Below are 22,907 nucleotides of genomic sequence, written 5' to 3'. Positions count from 1 at the left end.
GAGATGTTCAGGGCAAAGGTAAATTCCACCATGTCCATATGGGTCACTTTAAAAAAAAAACAAATAAAAGAATGAAGATCATGCTGTTGTCATATATCAACAATAATGTGTAAAAACGAGGAACAGTTTGAATAGAGCTGATAAACCTGCTATAACAACAGTGGCCCAAACCACTTTGGTAGAGGCTTAAATTTTGCTGCTGCTTACTGGTATCATGAAAACAGCAATGGGCAAAATGATTTCAGGAAGCTACAAGTAAAATAATTAATTTCTCTGAATGAGATACACCAGTCTACTGCTTCCTCCAACCCCAGCAGAGATTTAAAAAGACATGGGGGGGGCAACAGGCATAGCATAGTCTGCCAATGCTGTGAAATCCAAGATGGTGCGCTGTAATGCATGTGCTCTTAGTTTACACCAACAATTATATGGACACAATGCAAAATGCTTGAGCAACTGGAAAATAATGTAGACAACTGAAGCACTGCTTTAAGATACAATAGGCAACCTGTCTGCATTTGCTAAGTGAGGCATTTGCATTGGAATACATACCAATCTCACATATGCACACGCATACAAAGGCAGTTATTCCTATAACTCACATGTTGTTGCTGTTGTCCACATTAGCCCCCCCCCCCCCCCCCCCCCCCAACATTCCATGTTTTGTGAATTCATTTCTCAGGTGTTTTCATAACAACAGTCATAATGTGCATTTATTGTACAATAATAGATGCATCATTTCACTTAACTTAATGGCACATACATTCCGCGCATTGTTATGTCATTTAATTCTTCACTTTAGCGCTCTACAGGACATATGACAATCATTTCATCTACCCCATTGTTCTGATTTTGGTTTTGCTCTGACTGTTTTGCAGCGTCGCTGTCACTATTTCGAAATGAAGCGTATCTGTTTCTGTTCTAACACCAAATTCGGGTGATTTTCCACTACGATCGCGGTGGTGATGAGGTTGCTAATTTGGGATTAAACAGTTGTATTAAAACACAACCAAATGTTGACGCATTAACATCGCTATTGCAGTGGAAATAGACACGTCTGCATTTTTCGTTCTCAAGGGGGCGAGGTTACACGCTGTCACAGAGCTCTTCCTGTTCTTGACCAATAACGAAGCGCCTGGTCTTGCAACCCGGGTTACTTGGGCTATAGTATTATGGTATGTACAGATGGCTGCCTCAAGGGGAGGATTTGATGTCCACAGTAGATTGTGTGTATGTTGCGGTTCCAATATAATGGTACTTTGGGCTGTTTACAGGTTTGGAGTGATTTAGGCGGTAACCATTTTGTGTAATATTTTTATTAGTTTATCTCGGTTTTAGTGTTATTTTGCCGAGTTATTTTTTTTTTTTTTTTGCAGTTTGTTGTGACTGAACCATCCACTGTCCAGGTAAATGATGCTGAATGGGTTTTTATGTTGTTCAGTTTGAACATGTGGGTCGAACCCGTTTTAGGTGGTGTAAATATAGCGTGACAAGAAAGTAAAAGTTTGACAGACGATATCAGGGATACTGTTCTTCCGAAAATAGTAGAAACGGCTTAAAGGGACTCGGTCTTATTTTAATGTGTTGCTATGTCTTTTAATTTTTGCATAGTTACTTATTTAAACATAAATGGAGTTTCTCAGCTGTGTTAATAATATTTTTTTTTTAATGTACTAATTCGCAACCTCTAAAACCAAGTATTACGCTTCTTACTATGTTGTGCACCAGTGAAGCACACCAATGGTCTCTTGATTAGAGTCATAACATTAGAAAAAAAAGTTGTTTTACCCCATAACCCTAATATGGTGGGGTTATCATGTGGGACGTTATTGTTCTGAGCTTGTGAAATAAAAAGTGAAATGATTAAATCACAACGTATGAAATGACATTTTTGCATTTCCTATTTGACCAGATCCAGTTAAGGAAAGCTTTTATATAGACATATTATTTTCATCATGGATTCATTTTACATTTACAATACTTCTTGCTCTGTGTCAATCATTGGCTTTTTGGCTGCTGTTTTGTAATATATTCTAAATTGTCATTGAAAACACAATTCTTGTATGGCAATCAAAACGTTCAGGTGTATTTACATACATTCCTTTTTATGTGGTAGCTTTGTAGTCTAAACAAATCAACTTGAAGTTATTGTTATCATTAAAAAATAGTATAGTATTAATTGTAGTTTCTTTAGTTTTAAAATTTTAATTCTTTATCATATGTACATTAACTGGAACTATTCATCCATCCAACAGCTTCCCACTGTCACCATGATTGAAGATAAGCCACCACAGCAGATGCGCCAGAGGAAAAAGAGTAAAAAGTCTCACTCCAAAGGGAAGAGCCCAGGGGGGGGTAACAATGCCCACCTGTCTCACATTACAGACGGCCATGATGACCTCCTTTTACCACCTGTACTGGAGCCCCTAATGAAAAAAAAACCAGCTGAGGTGAAGCGAAGGGCATCTGTTGCCAAAGTTGAGGAGGAGTCGTCACTCGCAGTCTGTCTTCAGGTGCTGTTTCCCTTCTTGCTGGCTGGGATGGGGATGGTGATGGCTGGCATGGTGCTACACTATGTACAGGTGAGCACAAAATTTAGAGAATTTAGATTTAAATTTCTGGTTCATTATTAATTAAATGGTCATCCATTTCAATGCTCCAATATAAAATCAAGTTTGTTCACCTTTTCAATGATATGCCTTGACCATATGAGTCATACAAGTTGATAAGATTTTGATCAAGTTCAAATTAACATTTAAATAGATTAACACATGTAAAGATTCACATCAAGTTCGTCAGGCTCAAAGAAATGTACGTAATTGAGTGAATATGGCACTGGCTGTTTTTTTCTTTCAAAAAAGCATATACTGTATATAGTACACACACACACACAACACACACACACACACACACACACACACACATATATATATATATAATATATATATATATATATACACACACACACACACACACATATATATATATATATACACACACACACACACACACACACACACACACATATATATATATATATATATATATATATATATAATGTAAGCCATTTAATTCCTGCCAAATCTAGATGTATAATATCAATAAGAGAGCAGACCCTGTATTTATTCATAACCCGCTAAACCTGAGCAGTATGCCTTGATGTCACATGATGCTCAGTGACTAGTAAGCAGCAAAAGTAGGCTGATGCCTTTGTTATGTACTTGTTTGCATCAGTAATGCATTAAGTTGAGAGGGTGGAGATGGTGAATATATTTGTATGGATTTAAGATAATTTGGTATTAAAAGAGAGACTCTGCAATTCAGGTGTGCTTTTAATATTGTAATTGTGTGTTTTCCAGCACTGGGAAGTTTTTAAGGTGATAACTGAAGTATTCATCCTGGTGCCTGCACTTGTTGGACTGAAAGGAAACTTGGAGATGACCCTGGCTGCTCGCCTCTCAACTGCTGTAATATATGTTATTTTTTGTCTTGATTAATAAGCTTTGTGTAGAATAGAACATCAGTGGTCTGCTATATAATCAATGAATTGTAGAGACAAATTACAAATTCCTTTAGTGTCATGAATATATGTGGCTATTCAATTTTTTCCATGCATAAAATACACCCCAACTATTCAAAATTGAAGATTCAAAGTGTTTATTGCCATATAAAAAAGTAAGAAATGTGCTTTCTTGAACATTGAAATTCTTCCTTTGGTCACAATAAATGCCAACGATAAGAAGAATAGATAACTACTGGTATATCATTTAGGAATAGCATATAGGCATACCAAGAGTAGCACATCACCTGTATGTGCAAACCGAAAGAAATAGTCAGTGTACAATAAATGGATATTTTGGTAGGTAGCAAAAGCAGCAGGTAAGAATACATTTTACCTGCCAACTCTGTGAAAGGAGAGTAGTGCAACATCAACTGAATGTGCAAACAATGAAATTTGCATATAGAAATACAGCATTAGCACAATTGTGTAAACATACATTTAGAAGTACTTAATTAGTAATCAGTTTTATTTCTTTTTGGGTAATGCAATTTCTTTTGCTGTTTTAATATCTTAGGGTTCCTTACAGAGTGCATCATATATTTGGCAGTTGTACACATATAAAAAGTTTATAATCAGGTTGTGCAGTTATGGTCTTGGTTGAATCCTGGGTTGTGCCTTTCTATGTGGAGTTTCTATATCACATAGTGCCTGAATAGCTTTTCTCCAGTTGTCTCTCACTTTCAACGATGCACTTTTTTCCTTGAGAGTTAAAGAATTCTCCAGGGTGTATGTGTGTGTGTGAAAGTGCCCTGCAGTTCAGTGGCAATTGATTAAGTAGACTCCTTCCCTTTACTGAAAATGGGAAACTACAATTTTAGAACGATCAACATATCACTAACTAATGAAAATTAGCACACAGGCTCATTTAAAGAGAACTTTACCATATTTTTTTCCCCTGACCTTCTGTACTTCAGAAGATCATTTTATTATTTAAAATTTCATTTTAATTCAGTGACTTCTTGTTCTCCACATCCCCATCGTTTTAGGCAAACACAGGCCAGATGGATGATCCTGATAATCAATGGACTATGGTATTCAGCAATCTGGCACTTATACAGGTAAAGCCCTGTGTCACAATAAAATTTATCGAGAATAGATTTATTAAGCGCATGTTTGGTCTCTTGTAGTTTGTAATCTGGACTCATGAATGTTTCATTATAAGCATTGTCTAATCCAGTTTTTAAAAAGTTTAAAATAAACGGAGTCATATTTAGTATGTGCATAATGTTTATTCATAATGTTATTAACATGCATGTAGTGACTATATTATCTTATCAGATACTAATATTTTTTTAATACAAAATTTTTCATATTAATTTTCAGTTGACAGGCAAACTAAAATATATCCAAAAATGAGAGCTTTATCATGATGACAGAAATAAAGTGATTAACATGTATGTTAATCACTATGTATGTACGTATATTGACTTTAACAAGAGAAATGTCCTCATCACAAGGAAACACAAGAAGTTGCTAGAAACAATATTTTCAAAGTTTATAATAAATGTTCTGGAGGTGATAACAATTGTGATAGGAAGTAAATACAATTTATAACTTTTAGTGGATGGTAAATCTATATTGCCATTACACAAGGTATTATTGCAAATGTGATCTGACCATGTTGTAATATCAGTTTTATTGCCTTTGTTTTGTAGATTTATAAATCTTTTAAAATGTTCTATAGGTTCAGGCAACTGTGGTGGGCTTCCTTGCTGCAGTTGCAGCCATTGGTTTAGGCGCCGTTTCCAGAGGAGGCGTTGAATTGGATCAGGCTGCAGTCCTTTGTGCCAGCAGTATTACCACTGCTTTTGTAGCTGCTCTTTTCTTAGGTAAGTGAAAATTAACCATGGGTTTTGTATGTTCTCATATCTAATTTCCAATACTAGAAAGGTTGCTATCATAAATTCTATAACATGCTAAATCATGTTATCAATATGTAACATGCAAATTAAGTGTTCTTATAAAGCATTTAATATAGTTTTATCATTACGTGCATGGGTTAGTTTATATACGGCGCCATGTGACCTATAGCTATGAGCAAAAAAAGGTTTAAAAACTGACTTGTGTCTGTAATAATTATTCTTTTTACTGTTATCCGGAATCAAGACCCCAAATGCAGACACACACGACCGGGTGAGGTTGAGAATCAGTTTTACTGTGAATCTGATTAGGAACAAAACCGAGTGAAGCTGGAAGCAGATGAACACGGTCAAACTGGAGCAGGCTGGGCAGCGCGAACAGGCATCCGAAAGGCAATCTGCGGGAGAGACGAATTATCAGTCTCACACTGGAAACAGAAATGAGGAAACAAACTTGCACATGGAGTTTTAGGAGTCAGGCTGTACCACAGGGGGTTAACAACAAATTGGCAATGATTGGAGAGTTGACCAGGCTTTTAAAGAGAACAGCAGGTGTGGAAGATTGACTGGAGATCAGTCTCAGGTGTGTTTCGATCGCCCGACGGGGGAGAGTCTGGAAGCCGCGCTGCCTAGCCTGAGAATAGACAGACAAGGGAAACAGACAAGACAGAGATGGGGAGGGGGAGAGGGAAAACACTCGGGACTCCTAACAGACAGTCATAATGTCCTTTAGCTTTGTAATAGCCTTATTTTAATCAGGGTGATTTTGCAGGTAGTCAAGGACAAGACCCTATGAAAAGGGCTGGGTAAGTGTTTTTGTTCAAACTAGTGATGCTGGGTCTCCTAATTTTTTCACATGCTTCATCACATTGAAACTTCTGTCTGAACTTGTCTGTCTGAAGTCTAATTTAGGTTTAATTTTCTTTTAACCTTATAATTGGATAAGGAAGAACTTTATTGCCAAGTATGTTTTTTACACATACAAGGAATTTGACTTGGTGTTGGTCAAATTTGCCACCATATAGCTTCCCAGTATCCCCAGTACTACAATTTAAAAGATGTAATTAAGCCCATTAAGGATTTTAATTAAAAGTAAAGTCCTTAATTGTGCAAGTGTTGTTTGGTTGTCATTTTGCAATGGCTTAATCTTATAATTAGGATGTCTAGGCTGGTAAACTATGCAGTATCTCCCAGAACACCATTTTTTTAACATATTATATTTCCACAGGTCTGGTGATGATTGCAGTAATCATTGGATCTAAAAAGGTTGGGATCAACCCAGACAATGTCGCCACACCTATTGCAGCAAGCTTGGGTGATTTGATCACACTATCTCTGCTGGCTGGGGTCAGCAGCACACTCTATAATTACATAGGTGAGGACATTTTTTCAAAGAGAGATGTTAATCATGAAAAATCACAATTATATTGCTGATATTAAGAAAGTGACTTGTCAAAGATGTGTTTTTTCAAACAACACAAGATGGCAGCAAATATTCAACTCAAATTTATTTAGAGCCTAAATTCAAATATTGTTTGCCTGGAAGGTCTGTACAGGCTGCACAGTTGAGACACCTTCTATCCTTCGATCAGGAAAACCAGGTCAGGAAAAGCTTAAAAATTGTTTTAGGGAGAAAGAACAAACCTGAAGGAGAGCCACAGATGAGGGATCCTTATTCCTGGGACAAACAGACGTGCAGTAGACACCACATATACAGTGCACACCTTTCTTTCTTTCTTTCTTATGATGAAAGGTGTTCAATGGCCCAGGTGCATCTTCAGACGTCCTCAGATGGAGCTCTGAGCTATTGGTCAGCAAGAGAGCTAGGTGCAGGTTCATTACATGAGCATTCGGCAGTCTGAAAGTATAGCAGAGTGATAAAGCATTTCTGTGTTGACCTTAATTATAAGGTGTGTCTGCCTCCTGAATCCAGACTGGGAGCTGGGGCTTAACAGCTTAAGGCCCCTGTATAACTTTTGGAAACCTCAGGAACTACATATTGATTTCCCTATTTAATATATCATTATTTGTCCAGTGAGTAAAATTATGCTTTCATATTGATGTGAAAACTTTTTTTTTCTTTTAAAAGAGGCCAATTATACTGGTCACAATTTTATGTATGAAAGCAACAAAAGGAAAAACATCTAAGGGGGTTGAATACTTTTAATAGGATTGCTTAATTAATATATTTATATTCAGGAAAATATTTCATATGTGTATGGTAATGTTTGATTTTTAATCTTTTTTTTAAATCTACACATATCTGGTCCTTTCCCCAGATACATGGTATCTGTCTCCTCTGGTGTGTCTGGTCTTCTTGGGTCTGATCCCAGTCTGGGTGGTGGTGGCTCGGCTGAGCCCACAGATCCGAGAGGTTCTCCGCTCAGGGTGGCAACCTGTTATTATAGCTATGTCTATTAGCAGGTATGAACTTAAACCTTCATTTTATTGTACATTTTAATAATTTAATTCCTCTTCATAATGGTGTTTCACTATGAGGCACAGCCTCCTGCAGCCCTGACAGAAGAATTTATCTCAATCCACCACTCCTGGTTTGCTATGTCCATCTGCACCTACTAATAGTCCCATCTATTATAAATGGTGAACACAAATAACACTCTCCTAATTCAAAACCACTTTTTACTTGCGAACTTATCTCACCGAATGGATCTTTGCTGGCTTCCATCACCAGGCGCTAGTTTCGTTGCATTTGCAAGGCATTCATGGTCGAGAGCCTCAGCACCCCACCCCACCACACCACACTGCTGAACACAGTGTAACTACAGAGAAAGACAAGAACATGGCAGGGACAGCTTCAAAGACTGACTACGACAGCAATGCCCATCCCTGTTTTCCAAGGAAGATGTACTGGAAAATGTTCTCACAGGATGAAGATGACATATTGTTCCAGCTTCTCCCTGTCTGTTGAAAAAATAAAATGCTCAATATTTTTAACATGTAAAATAATTTTGCAGAATGAATAACAAAGGGGCCAGATGAGTGGTTCATTTTGAATTCCTGTTTGGTGGAAGAGAACAGGTTTTGCAAGACAGCTGAAGAAATGCATTTGTACCCTGTGAACTGCTGGAATTTCTCCAATGAAAGAGAATACATTTTGCCTACTTTTAGAATGTTGCTATGTGCAATTGATTGCAGTGAATTCTATTAACCTGACTCTGTTTTTCCTGAGTTGTTGACCGAGCTGTCCAAGTAACTGCCTGTACAGCAACAGGTGGCTCTATCCTGTTCTCAGCATAGCTCCACTGCAAGGCAATGGATGCCCACGTTCTCCTGCCAATGCCTCCAGTGGAAGCCCCCACATCTCTGCCTAGGTAGCACGAGCCAGCTCTTCACAGCGTCCTCCTGGGGTCCTCCAAGTAAGCCCAAATGGTTCCAGTGTGCATAGACTGAAAGGTGATATGAGGCAGCCACCCTTTCGGACAGAGCTCTCAGTGCTTGTTCCACCCTCACTGCCTACCATGCAGAGCATTTTGGAGCAGAACCCTGATGCAGGGGATGAATTTGCAGTCATTGTTGACTTGTTCCTCCATATCCAGCACATCTCAGTCCACGCCACAGGTGAGGTGATGTGACCCTGAACTATGAGGGCGAGATGGAACAGCCACACTGGCTTGAATTACAGGAAGCCTGATAACATAGGAATCTACATGGCAATCATCTTGGGGTGCATCTTCAGCTCTCCATTCACAATGTAGCAGAGATGTAAGGCAAAGATGGACAACAAAGACCTGACATATTTCCCGCGCAAAGCACCCATGCCTTCACCTCCAGTGCAGGGCAAATCCTTTGGTCAAGCTGCTTCTAGCCCCCACATCTCAGGATTACAAGGAAGGTGCATGGAGCTGGCTGGCACACAAAGTCTCCCGCCCTAACTGCAGTGTTTTTACCATCACCGCGGCCTCTGTCTCCCAGTCACAGAAGAAAAAGAACAGCCTGATAGCCTTCCTCTTGGTTAGGAGTCTTCCTCCTCTGTAAACCCTGTATGCATTCAGTTCACCAGGGGAATACCTGTACGGTACGGAAGCCCATCCCCATCTTTTTACCTAAAGTATTCGGTTCCTCTCCCAGTCAGTAGCAAGCACACATGCTGGGTCTAAAGTTGTACACACTTATGTGAACAGGGCACAGCACATCAGGAGTGATCAGCTCTTACAAGCCCAGGGCACTAGCCCACGGATGGTGCAGTCCTTGAGTCTTAACAGGATCCCAAGGATCCTCCCCACTGGCCCGTGCTTGTTTTGTAAGCTGTCTGGCATTAGGGGACCTACCATATCCCATAGAAAGTGTTTTCTGGGACTACTAGGTGTGGTGTGTGGATGAACACCTTTCACTGGCCAATCAGGATTGGAAGATTGAGATAAATAATTCTGTCAGGGCTGGCTGCAGGAGGCTGCATTCCATATTAAGTCACCTTGTTCGTATTATTCTAAGAACTGCAGCTATGTTAGATAACCAAATGTTTAGTTGACTGCTGTTAATGCTTAAAAAAAAAAGTAAAAACAAAAATGAATTATCAAAAAACAATTTATTTCACATTTGATCGACCATATACAAATAACACTACATTGACGTTACAATAAAGGTAATAAAACACCAGTGGGGTAAATATTTATTTGGGTCCCTGCTGAATTTGTGAGTTTGCTTGCCTATAAAGAATGTTTCCCAATGTTTTTCGTGAATTAACCCTTCACTAAGTTGCTATGGTTAACCCAATGGTTACAGTTGCTAGGCTTGGTAAATTTGCCGTTCATTTGGGTTAGTTCATTCAGGCATGTAAATGGGGATTTTTCAGCATCTTCGGTGAAAGATATTAAACATATGAAAGATCTAGAGTCATAGTTCCCAGGGAGAACTAGACAGAGGGACTGCAATATGCATTTGAGAAATATATTCACAACATTATCGACAAAGTAATGTTGACGAAGAGGACGTTAAAATTGTCGCAAAGATTCACTGCTCACTTGTACTTGTCTTGACAAATTATGTACAGGACTGGCATATTGGAATAAGAATGTTGTTGCATCACAAGGTAAATCAATACGCTGTTTTATTTTAAGCTTAAGCTTTTTAGTTTTGCTATCTGATATGTAAGCTTGTTGCTAAATGGTATGTTTTCCTTTTGTTTCAGTGTATTGATGGTAAAACATTTGTAACTTTTAATTAATACTCTACTACTGCCTTGTAGCTAACAACTGTGGGCTAGTTACTTTTAGTAACTTAGCTGGGAAAAAAACAAGAGGATGTATTTGGCTATGAGTAAGTTTTCCCGTGCTATTTAATCAATATTCCACATTTCTCTGGTTTTGAACGGTTTGGCATTTCACTCCGGAAGTGGAAGATTGCCAGGCACTTGTGTCTTAGCTACTGGTGCCTACATATGAATGGTCAGTGGTGGGTCTAGGGTGGGACTTAGGGAAGTATTTGATCCCCTACAACTCAGTCAGAATTCTAGCTCCGACAGATTGGGTTGCATACAATCAGTAGATTACCACTACTCATAATCTCAACCTGTCATGTCATGTATAAAGCATAAATTATTTGAATGAAATTTTTTTTAGCTCTGCCTCTGTTTTGGACCACAGAGCAATGCAGATGCATCCGGTGTATTATAGGGGCTACTACCAAGACTTTAGTCTTGCCCATGGTAGTAGCCTGTCAAAAGATATCAGGGAGAAGATTGTAGACCACACAAGATTGGAGTAGGAAACAAAACCATCAGCAAAAGGCTTGGTGAAATGGTAGCAACTGTTGGTGCCATTATTTTAAACTGGAAGACACAAAATGACCATCTTTGACCTAGGTCTGGAGCTCCCTACAAGATCTAGCTTCCTGGAGGGATAATTAACAGCACGAGCTTGTTATTTATCACTACCAAGTACTTATTTATGATGTTAAGGATAAAATACCTATTTCACTCCATAAAATGCATTTTTAAAAAACTTTAATACTGTCTGATTTAATGCATTTGTCTGATAATGTCTATTACAGTGATAATCAGGTTATAGACGTAGTTTTGAAACTGCAAACTCACAAATTCAGCAGGGGATCAAATAATTTTCTCCACTGTAGTGTATATGTTGTCAGTTATATTTTTTGGTTGATTTATTCCAACATCTGTCATCTATTTCTGTTTGCTTTTGCTTTTACAATTTCAGTTTTGGAGGCCTTATACTGGATAAAACAGTGAGTCATCCAAAGTTTGAAGGCATGGCAGTTTTTACTCCTGTTATTAATGGTAAGCTGAATGATGCCACGAGATAAACTCGTGTGATTTGAATTTTAGACAGTGTTCGTGTGTCTTTGCTTAGAGTGATGGTTGACTTCTATTCAAAAGTTTAGGCAAGCATTGTTTTCACTTAAGCCCCTTTCACACTGGATGGTGGTTCGTGGGAAAATAGTGGCTCGGCTTGCCTGTAATGTGAAAGGCATCCTGCATATTCCCGCTAAACAAAGTTATTTATGGCAATATTGTCAGCCTGGGAGCCAAGTGGCCTTAGTATGAACTATGCAAATTAATAGTTATACAGCCTCTCAGCCCTGGCTAAAACTCCTGACTGTCTCCAGCTAGCTGTGTCACTGGTGCCCTTCATGTCCTCCACTGGTGTCAAAAGGAGTTGGCAAAAACAAGCAAGCCATGGCACATTTTTGTCCAACTGCACACCTCTGACTGAAAATATTACACTTTTTCCTAATAGTCTCAGTTTATTTATAATCTTTGAAACATACCATTGTTGGATGAACACAAAGCTGATATTCCAGCAGGACTTTAAGGCTCCTCTGCTAAGTAGCCTAGTCGCTGGAGCAATAAATTTGACAAAATAGTAAAATGTAGCAACAAATTCCATATGCCTTTGCTAATCAATGCTCGGACATTGTTCAATCTGCACTGATCTTTGTAAACTTTGCAAAAGGACCAAAATTGCAAAGTAGAAAAACAACACTGACCATCGACCCACTCACATTAATGCTGTCCATTGTTTATCTCGCAGTGTTCAGGTATTAAAAAACACCACTGCACCGACTACTGCTGGCAGTGTGAAAATGTCCAAATGCCGTGCATAGGCGGGTTCGACGGCATTAAAAAAAATCCTATGTACTAATTACAGTGTGAAAGCAGTATCAGTTGTCAGAGCTGCAGGCGACCCCGCCCTTGAGTCCTAGTTCGCCCCGTGCACCTGTGGCGAATCATCGCCATCACGAGCCGCTTTTAATTCCCTGTGCTACGCTGCCTCCCCGCCAGATCGTCGTTTGTGGTTCACATGACTTTCCAGCGTTTTCCTGCTTGCCTGTCTGCCTGGTCTCGACCCTGCATGTCCCCGACGATTCTATCCTGCCTGCTCCCCGGTAAATTCTGTCTGCCTTCTGCCTGGTCTCGACCCTGCCTGCTCCCCGGTGAATCCTGTCTGTTTTCTGTTCCTGATAATAAAGCTGTGTTCAGTCGAACTCTGGTGTTGCTTTTGGGTTCTCGTCTGGTCCGTGACAATCAGTGTTCAGATCTCATTCATTTCTGCAAGTTAAATTGAATGGAACAACTATTTGCGTGTAATATGTGTGCTATTCTAATTTAGAATTTTATGCTTTTGATTATGCTGGTTAAAAAGAATAATTACTTTTGCTCCATAAGTTTTGACCTGTGTCATAACTTACAAGGTCCAATTATTTTATTTTATTTTTGCTTATCCCTGTGTGAAGCGGAGCTGCATAGTAATCAGTTGACAGCACAGTTCAGCTTTCTAAACAACGTAGTTATGGTTCTCATGCCCACTTTAGAAACATGGTCATCCAAGTTACATTGATAATTCTGGGCGACATACTTGAACTTCATCTTGTGTAATTATAAAGTGTTGTTCTTTTTTCAACAACAGGCATTTAAGATTTAAATGTTTTCACCTTAACTTTATTTGTTAGTTTTTTAATTCTTTTTTTAGTGGTGATTAGCATTGCAAAAATGAATTAGATTTTGAATTAGATGATGAATTCTTATCCTCTGTTTTAAACCCTTAATGTATTATTTACATTGTGACCTTGTAATAATTAAAGATGGGAGATGTAGCTGACAAGATGTCCTGTGACACTCTAAAGTCAGATTTCATTCAGTGTCGACAATAGCCCACCAGTTTAAAAGGAAATAGTCTAAAATGTGACTTAGTGACCTCTAATATTTAGGTTTTTATGATTAAAATAGGCAAAAACATGCAATTGTACTAAATTGCTATGGCATTGAAGCCTGAAGCCTGTAGATGTGTTACATAACCAAAAGTTCTTCATTATATTCACTCAGTTTCATTTGTGATATGGTAGCTCCTGCAGTTCCTTAAAACTTATCAAACAAGTACTGCCATCCAATAGAGTGCACACCCCACAGACTGTCTAGTAGATGAGACACTGCTTTGTGACTGCCTTTTGGAAAGAGCTGCTCGCTCCTCCTGATGCACTGAGTCCTGTCCATAACAGCGTACACCTTGAACTGGACACAGCATGTACGCTTGGTGTTCGCTAGCAGAACCAGTGAATAGAGTCATTTTGGGATCATGAACCCACTGCCTTAGATACAGAGATCCATTGGGATTCAGAAACATAGGCGTATTCCACTGGTCAAACTGAGCACACACAGAGCTCACCAAGAGATATCACTTGCATTTTTTGCAGAGGCAAGAGCCAGTAATAGCACTGTCTTAAAGGGCAGATGTTTGTAGCAGTGGTTTAAATGGGGGGCCCTTTAGCCCCTCCAGCATGGTCTTGGCTCACTGTTATGTCCGCCAAGCCTGTAAGTTGCTATAGCTGCCAGATAAACCTTATTTGTGAAATCAATCAGCTCCTGGAAAAACAACAGCATAGATACTGAAAAGTGATGTAGTCCCACCACTGCTTAAGACACCACTGCTCAAACCAGACCTCCCAGAATGTGAGTTGCCCCCAGGGAGAGAAGCTGCATACTGCCTTAAACGATTCTTTTATGTGCCAACACACAAGAGAGCAACCCCTCCTTGATGGATTGTATACACTACTGGCATCCGCGGTAACCACTTTCATGGACAATACAGTGCCCATGGACACCACTGTGTCAGGGCTCTAGCCTGATTGAAGTGGTCTCATGCTGAAATTCCCGCATTTGAAGACGGCCAAGACCGATGATGTGGATGGCTGAAGCCATCAGACCCAGTTACTGAAGACACAGTCGATGAAAGTGCAAGGCAAGCTCTGAAGGTTTTTACTCTCTCTTCTGAGAGAGTTGCAGAGTTTGAGTTGCAGAGATGTAGTCTTACACACCTCTCTGCTGCTTCCATAGAACCCTCATCCACCAACAATAATATATTTAACACTATAGAGGTAGTCTCTGTTCCACGGTTAAAAGTTCACCAAGCCCAGAGCAGGGGAGCGGTCAGTCACCATAATCTTATTAAAATTAATATCAAAGCACAAATTGGAGAAACTAACATCACAATTAAATGTGGACTATTAAATATTAGATCTCTTTTGTGCAAATCCCTGTTAGTGCACAACCTGCTAGCGGATCATCACATTGATTTATTCTGTCTAACTGAGACCTGGCTTCAGGAGCAGGAGTATGTTAGCTTAAACGAATCTACTCCTCCTACCCATCTTAATTATCATATTCTTCGTGTTACTGGTTGAGGAGGGGGAGTGGCAGCAATCTATCACTCCAAGTTATTAATTAGTCCTAGACCAAAACATGGTTCCAGTTCATTTGAAAGCCTGACTCTTGGCATCACCCATCTGAGCTGGAAGGCAGAAAAGCCACTTCTGTTTTTAGTTGTATATCGGCCCCCTGCAGGACCACATTCAGAGTTCCTCTCTGAGTTCTCTGATTTCTTATCTGACTTGGTCCTTAGAAGAGATAAAGTCATTATCATTGGAGACTTTAATATACATGTAGATGTTGTAAATGACAGCTTTAGAAATGGCTTCAATTCATTACTTGAGTCAGTTGGTTTCCTCCAGCAGATAAACCAACCAACTCATAGATTCAACCACACCCTGGATCAAGTTCTAACTTATGGTGTTGAGGTAGAACATGTGTCAGTGTTCCCTCAGAACCCACTCCTGTCAGAACATTCTTTGATAATTTTTACATTTATGATTAAGGATTCTTCTATGCTCAGAGCTCAGTCTTACTATAGCAGATGTCTTTCAGATAATGCTGAAGCTAACTTTAAGGAAGCGATCCCTGTGCTAATCCCAGGACCACTGTGTGCTCCAGGATCAATCATTATAATCTTAGCCCTGCAGAGGTTGACTCCATTGCTGAAGGTGCAGCAACCTCACTGAGAATCAGAGGAGGTGTGCCCCGTGGTATAATTCACACATTAGGACCCTCAAGCAGAAAGTACCATAGCACAGAAAAAGCACTTCTTAAAGTTACTAATGATCTTCTCATAGCTTCAAATCATGGACTGGTTTCTATGCTGGTTCTGCTGGACCTCAGTGCTGCTTTTGATACAGTTGATCACAGCATCCTGTTACATAGACTGGAACATGTGATTGGGATTAAAGGGACAGCACTAGACTGGTTTAGATCGTATTTATCAGATAGATACCAGTTTCCTCATGTCCATGGTATTCCCTCTTCATACAGTAGGGTTAGCCATGGAGTTCTACAAGCTTCTGTACTTGGACCAATCCTTTTCACCTTGTACATGCTTCCCTGAGGAAACATTATTCTGCAGCATGGGATAAGTTTTCATTGTTATGCTGATGACACTCAGCTATATTTATCCATGAAACCAGAGGAGACAGAGAAGTTAGTGAAGCTCCAGACCTGTCTTAAAGACATAAAGTCCTGGATGTCTTCAAATTTCCTCCTCCTTAACTCAGGAAAGACTGAGGTCATGGTGTTTGATCCTGAACCTCTTAGGGATAGATTAGATCACATGATCACTCTAGATGGTATCTCCTTAACATCTAGTCTCTCTGTGAGGAATCTAGGAGTAACTTTTGATCAAAATCTCTCCTTCAACTCACACATTAAAACAGTCTCTAGAAGTGCCTTTTTTCACTTGAGAAACATCACAAAGATCATGAAGCTACTGACGCGGCATGATGCTGAAAAGTTAGTCCATGCATTTGTTACTTCCAGGCTGGACTATTGTAATTCTTTATTATCAGGGTGTCCAAACAACTCTTTAAGAAGCCACCAGTTGATCCAAAATGCTGCAGCCAGAGTTCTGACAGGTATTGACAAAAGAGATCACATTACTCCTGTACTGGCGTCTCTTCATTGGCTGCCCATTAAATTCAGAATAATTTTTAAAACCCTTCTTCTGACCTACAAGGTCCACAGAGGCCTAGCTCCATCCTACCTGGAGGGGCTAGTGATACCTTACCAGCCCAATAGACTGCTCCACTCTCAGAATGCTGGTTTACTTGTGGTTCCCAGAGTTTCTAGGAGTAGAATGGGGGGCTGTGCATTTAGCTACCAGGCCCCCCTGCTGTGGAACCAGCTCCCTGTCCAGGTAAGTATATTGGATCACCACAGGGCATCAGAAAAATAAAGCCAAAGAAAGGGGGGGAGTGGAGGAGGAAAGAGAATCGGATTAGATCCTAACATGGCAGCCTAGGACAACATAACCAAGATGTTGGGAAAAGGTTAGATGACCTTGTTCTTAGTATTATTAATAGTGTAGCTAGAACAATGAGCAACTATATAAAATTCTATAGCTGATCAAGGCTATATCTTTAATAGATTATATGTTTAAAGATTTTGACAACCACAAGTAAAGCAGAGCAATATATAAGGATGATATGGTGCTAATAACTTCTCCAGATTCCTCACAATCTGACTGGAGGTAAAAAAAAAGATGATGCTGATTACATAATCTATTCCTGAGGAGCTTAGGTCCAAATACAGTCACTTCGGTTTTGTATAAATTAAGAATAAAGGTTTGCATTGATACAAATTTAGTGTAAATGCAATGGCTTGATGAGCATTTTGCTTCTTCTGTCTTGAATGTGTAAATGCACACTCAGCTTCATTTATGCACTTAGAATATAGCTTGATACTCAGCATTGGAGCTGAGCCGATAGCCCTGGATGCACCTTGTGTCTGAAAGCTTCATTATAAATAATGGATAATGCCCTTTCCCATGTAACTTCTGATCCCATTTTAGCGGTGCTTTGTTCTGATTGACTATATCCTTTGACCACAGCGAACCACTTCCTGAATTGTTTTTTAATGGGTGAAATAAAGGTGTGTAATTTTGTTTTTCTCTTTGTCTTCTGTCATCTGTGTAGGAGTGGGTGGGAACCTGGCAGCTATACAAGCTAGTAGAATCTCCACCTACTTGCATTTCTGGTCCACCCCCGGAATTCTGCCATATAAAATGAGGCAGCACTGGCCAAATCCTTGCATTACCTTCTTATCTTCAGGTAACATTACCATGTACTGTAAAATAGCCCATCCGAAAGTACCTCAGACCATCTTTAATCTAGCCATCTTTGATGAAGTGAATACATTAGCCTTTAATAAGCCACTGTTGGACTCAAATTTATTGTGTCTCCAAGGGGTGAACTCCAGATCAGCACGGGTGTTGCTCATGCTGGTTATTCCTGGACACATGGTCTTCCTCTATGCCATCTCTCTGCTACAGGGAGAGGAAGCACCTATCTCTGAAGCCTTCATTGTCTGCTTCCTATTTGCTGCTATGCTGCAGGTAAACGTATTTGCTATTGTAGGTTAGCTGTTTATGACATATCTCATTTGGTGACAGTTAATGTTGCACGTTAAAAAAAACAATCTATCATCATGGATTCAATCTATTTGAATCAGTTGTTGGTTAGTTGTTCTGGCTAAGAATTAGAATTTACATAAGTGCATACTAAGAAAAAAAAAATTTTCACCAAATTTTCTTTGGTGAAAGAATTGTTAATGATCAGCAGTGACACAATGGATTGTTTTGATTATTATTTACCGTAAATTCCGGACTATAAGCCGCTAGTTTTATTTCTACACTTTAAACACTGCGGCTTATTCTACGGTGCGGCTTATTCATGTTTTTTTTTGTGGCGACAAAAACATTTTGCCTGGCAACAGTAGACCAACAAAATTGGTGAGAGGTCCAGATAGAGGTCCAATCAAATAGTATGATAGTCAAGCGCACTATCACAACTATTGTGAATCAGTCATTTTTACTAACCCTCTTCAACATGGAAAATACTAGAAGAAAAGCAAATGATGCGACTTTTAAGTTAAAAGCGATCACTCTGGCGGTTGAAGAAGGAAATCGAGCTGCCGCATGTAATCTTGGCATAAATGAATCAATGGCTAGAAGGTGGAGACGCCCGCATAAAGAACTCATCCAAAGCAAAAAGACAACAAAAGCTTTTAGACGTAAACATAGCAGGTGGCCCGAGCTTGAAAACTTTCTGGAAGACTGTACCTCTCTGTTTGGGAAGCTAGGTGACCATCATTTCATCATTTAACTGCAGCTTATCTTCTCTCCTTAGGTCACCATCCTCCTATATGTTGCCGACCTCATCATCCGCCTCATGTGGAGGTTGAGAATGGACCCTGACAACTTCTCTATCCCTTACCTGACTGCCATGGGTGACCTTTTGGGGACTGGCTTTTTGGCCCTCTGCTTTCACACTATCTCACTGGTTCAGAGCTTTGCCCTCTGAAGCTCCACAAAATCTTTCTAACAAAATACATAGCCAGTCTAGTTACACCAGTTGTAACAAATATCAGACAATAAAACTTTTTCTGAGGTTATTAAAAGAGCATGTTTTGTTTACAATCATCAATAATATAGACACAGCCATTAAACATTGGTAAGGGTTTTGCTGCTTCATCCAACTTTTAGTTTACTGAAGCAACAACTTAATGTAAATCTAAATTTCTGCTCAAAGTCAGTGAAAGTCAGTCTTTAACTCACTTTTAAGGTACTACTTTTGGCTTCTTCAGAGAACTCCATAGCACCTCATCAGCATAGCAGTACATAAGCCAAAAAATACATTATATGTTTAGAAAACACTAAGAAATCCCTGGTGAGCATATTGTACATGTGGTAAATAAACATTTTACACAGAACAACCTCTAACTGCACTACTACCTACTAAGTGCACTTAATTCTTCATTATATGTACTGTAATTTCTGGACTATAAGCTGCTACTTTTTTCCTACACTTTAAACACTGCAGCTTATCCTACCGTGCGGCTTATTTATGGATTTTTTCTAACGGCCGCCAGGGGTGCTCGAGCAGAAAAGGTAAGAGTGAGACAGGTGGAATATATGTATAATATGGACCAGCAGATAAATCAACCAACTCATAGCTTCAACCACACCCTTGCTCTAGTTCTGACTATTCTATGTGTGAGTGTTCCCTCAGAACCCACTCCTGTCAGACCATTCTTTGATCACTTTCACATTTATGATTAAGGATTCGTCTATGCTCAGAACTCAGTCTTACTATAGCAGATATCTTTCAGATAATGCTAAAGCTAAGTTTAAGGAAGCGATCCCTGCATTGATCCCAGGACGGCTGTGTATTAACCCAGGGATCAATCATTTGGTCCTTGGTCCTGCCAATGTCGACTCTATTGCTGAAAGTGCAGCAGCCTCACTGGAGGTACATGGAGGTAAATAAATGTAAGCCTTTTCTAACCAACAGGTAGCCTGTACAAACTGGAAAGCGTGTCCTTATGGTCCTTACCAGTGACGGCCGCTACACAGACCCCCATTGCTATTCCTACAAATAAGGTTCACGTGGCATAGTTAAAGATGGAACTAGAATGTGGTAAAATGTGCTGGGATCAGGGAGAATGGGCCTCATTCACGAACCGTTCTTACGAACAAATTTGTTCTTAAGTCCCACTTACGAATATTTTACGAAGATTGTGGCATTCACGATTTTCTTCTTATCCTGGATTTATGCGTAGGTAAGAACAAATCCTACGAACACTCAGGAGTACTCTTACGCACATTTCAATGCCGACATGTTGGCATGGTTGTGTTTTCTTCTCTTGTGCAGTTCAATAAAATTCAATATTACAATGATAATTCTGTCATATTTATTTATTTATTTCCTATTTTTTGTGATTTACAGAGAATTTAAAAATTACGTAAATGTGCCAATGACTTAACATTAATCAACCAAATTGGAAACCATGCCAAAACTGTCTTTTTATTTGATTTTATCTTGATTTATTTTATTAGGGGATCGAGGATATGCCCTGGCTCCCTGGTTGTTGACACCACTGACCAACCCTCAGACTCCACAGGAAATTTTATTCACCATTGAACGCACCATCGGCATTTTAAGGGGCGCTGGATGTGTTTGGACACAGCAGGTGGCAAATTGCTGTACAAACCGGAGAAGGTAATTATTTATTTTTGTTATAAAATCTGCTTATTTATTCATCTAACTTATGACTCTCCCTCACCATTACAGGTCTGTAGGATAATCATGGCCTGCTGTGTCGTGCACAACATCGCTATGAAGCGTGGTGTCCCTCTTCCCCCTCAGCCACAACCCCCTGAGGATGTGCGTCCTGACGCAATGATGGGGCCAGACTGCAGGCACGCGGTTCACGTTCGAGCGCGATTAATTGCCCGTTTGTGAATAAAATGCTTTATTGTCACAATCCGAGCACAGCTTTTACATGTTTATTTTTTTTACATTCTTATTTTTTTTACATTCTCGTTGATTTCTTTAAGCGTGTTGGCTATAGTCATCAGGGTTGAGGCAATTTTATCAAGTGTGTTAGCCATCCTTTCTTGATTGTTCAACACGGCGTCAGAAATCAGGCATGGAGAGGCAAGCTTTGGGCATTTTGCTTTCGGCATTTTGCTGTTTTTTGCTCTGTCTACAGGGCCGCGCTGCAGTTCCTTTTATGGGCATTAGTGGGCGGTGACCTATGCTAATCGTATGTTAATTAGACTCACCTGGCACGCGCTCTCAACTTATGAGTAGATGGCATTCATCAATCACAGTTGTGAACAATTCTGAGGCTTATGAACGCGTTGATGAATCTGACGTAGGGTTTTCTTAAGGAACTTCTTAAGAACAACTTAAGAAAGAATCTAAGAAGATTCTTAAGAACATATTGGTGAATGAGGACCAATGTTCTCAATATCCCCAGTCTGTGGAAGAACAGTGGAAGTGGACACTTGATCAGGTTGTGAGTGGCATGAAAGAAGAGGACAGGGAGAGAGAATTGGATGCAATAAAAAAGTTGTGGAAGGAAGCTCAGAAGCAAAAATACTTCCCCCTCCAGAGGGGAAGGTTAATTTAGCTGAAGCATTGTGTAAGTGGGAGTCAGAAATTCATACCATATTACAAGATCATCTGGATAATCCAAAGTTAGGTTTTAAAGCAGGAAAATCATGGCAAAAACAGGGTAAGGAGTTAAAAGATAAGCTTCGAAGGATACATGTTGTGGCATGTGCGGCAATGCACAATTGCAAATTTAGGGGGGTCTTACTAGTGCCCAATTTAGAGAAGCCTCCACTAGAAGATCCAAATCAGACACTGACACTTAACACCACTCTTTATCCATCATTACCAATTACCTCTTCTCCACCGCCATATCAATTGCCAGTTTTGACTATTGACAGTGGTCAGTTAGATGTGGACAGAGATGAAGAAAGGCAGGAGTTACGTGAGACAGTGTGGGAACTTCAGAGACAGGTTAGAAGGATCAAACAGGGACAGGAAGAGGTTAGAGATAAGTTATGAAAAAATGAATTTAGAAAGGAATGTCAGGTGGTTCGCCCTAAAATCTCCCAACAAACTACGTTTAAAAAACAGGACAGTCAAAAATCTGCATTAAACGTCTTTAAAACACCTAGCAATCAAATAAAACAAGTGAAAAGAGCTGATGCCTCAGGAGGATTTGCAAGGGCTGAGCACAGGGAGGAGAAGGCAAGACTGATTTATGGCAGTGATAAAGAGGAGAGTGAGAGTCAGACAGACATCCTCAAACTTCCAGCTATATTTATTGGGGAATTTGAGCTTCAAGGGCCTGTTGAATCTCAGACAGAATTATATTAAAAAGACCCAGGTTCACTTATGGAAAATTATGAATCAGAATCAGGGGATGAGAGTGACTCTGATTATCGAGGTTTACTGCTGACAGGGGCCATAAACAAAGAGGAGGTGATGACAGCGCAGGAACAGCTCCTAAAAATGCAGTTAGATGAGGCACGGAAAAACCACATGAGGACAAATTTCCAGTTGCCCGCATGGCAGGGCAAGAAATAATCATAGATTTCAATGACATGATAGACAGGGTCAATGGGTTCCGATACCTCTTGGTGGCAGTGGATGCACACACTGGCTGGCCAGAGGCGGTTCCGTAAAAGCAGAAGATGCAAAAAGTGGTATTACATTTTTTGATTAATCAATACATTCCGACACATGGTTTCCCCAAATGAATTAGGTCTGATAATGGAACTCATTTTATAAATAAAGATTTACAAGAAGTAGAAAAGGCGTTGGGCCTTAAA

General features: G+C 39.7%; 1 protein-coding gene across 2 annotated transcripts; it reads left to right on the top strand.

The window, feature by feature from the left end:
* Nucleotides 1-1,043: 1,043 nt before the first annotated feature.
* LOC130530414 (solute carrier family 41 member 3-like) lies at nt 1,044-21,043 on the top strand. 2 transcript variants are annotated; one of them, XM_057041566.1, is made up of 12 exons: nt 1,044-1,175; nt 2,256-2,582; nt 3,360-3,467; nt 4,549-4,620; nt 5,247-5,391; nt 6,650-6,796; nt 7,701-7,845; nt 11,598-11,677; nt 17,695-17,829; nt 17,965-18,113; nt 18,907-20,778; nt 20,851-21,043. In XM_057041566.1, exons 1-11 carry the CDS (start codon nt 1,173-1,175, stop codon nt 19,078-19,080), a joined length of 1,485 nt encoding a protein of 494 aa, XP_056897546.1. In that variant the 5' UTR covers nt 1,044-1,172; the 3' UTR covers nt 19,081-20,778; nt 20,851-21,043. The 2 variants fall into 2 exon arrangements, with proteins under 2 accessions (XP_056897546.1, XP_056897547.1); XM_057041567.1 differs by lacking the exon at nt 1,044-1,175 and adding an exon at nt 1,182-1,406.
* Nucleotides 21,044-22,907: the final 1,864 nt, after the last annotated feature.

This window comes from Takifugu flavidus, chromosome 8 (genome assembly GCF_003711565.1).
Source record: "Takifugu flavidus isolate HTHZ2018 chromosome 8, ASM371156v2, whole genome shotgun sequence".
NCBI classification, from domain to species: domain Eukaryota; kingdom Metazoa; phylum Chordata; class Actinopteri; order Tetraodontiformes; family Tetraodontidae; genus Takifugu; species Takifugu flavidus.
This window is presented reverse-complemented; position numbering and strand designations above follow the sequence as displayed.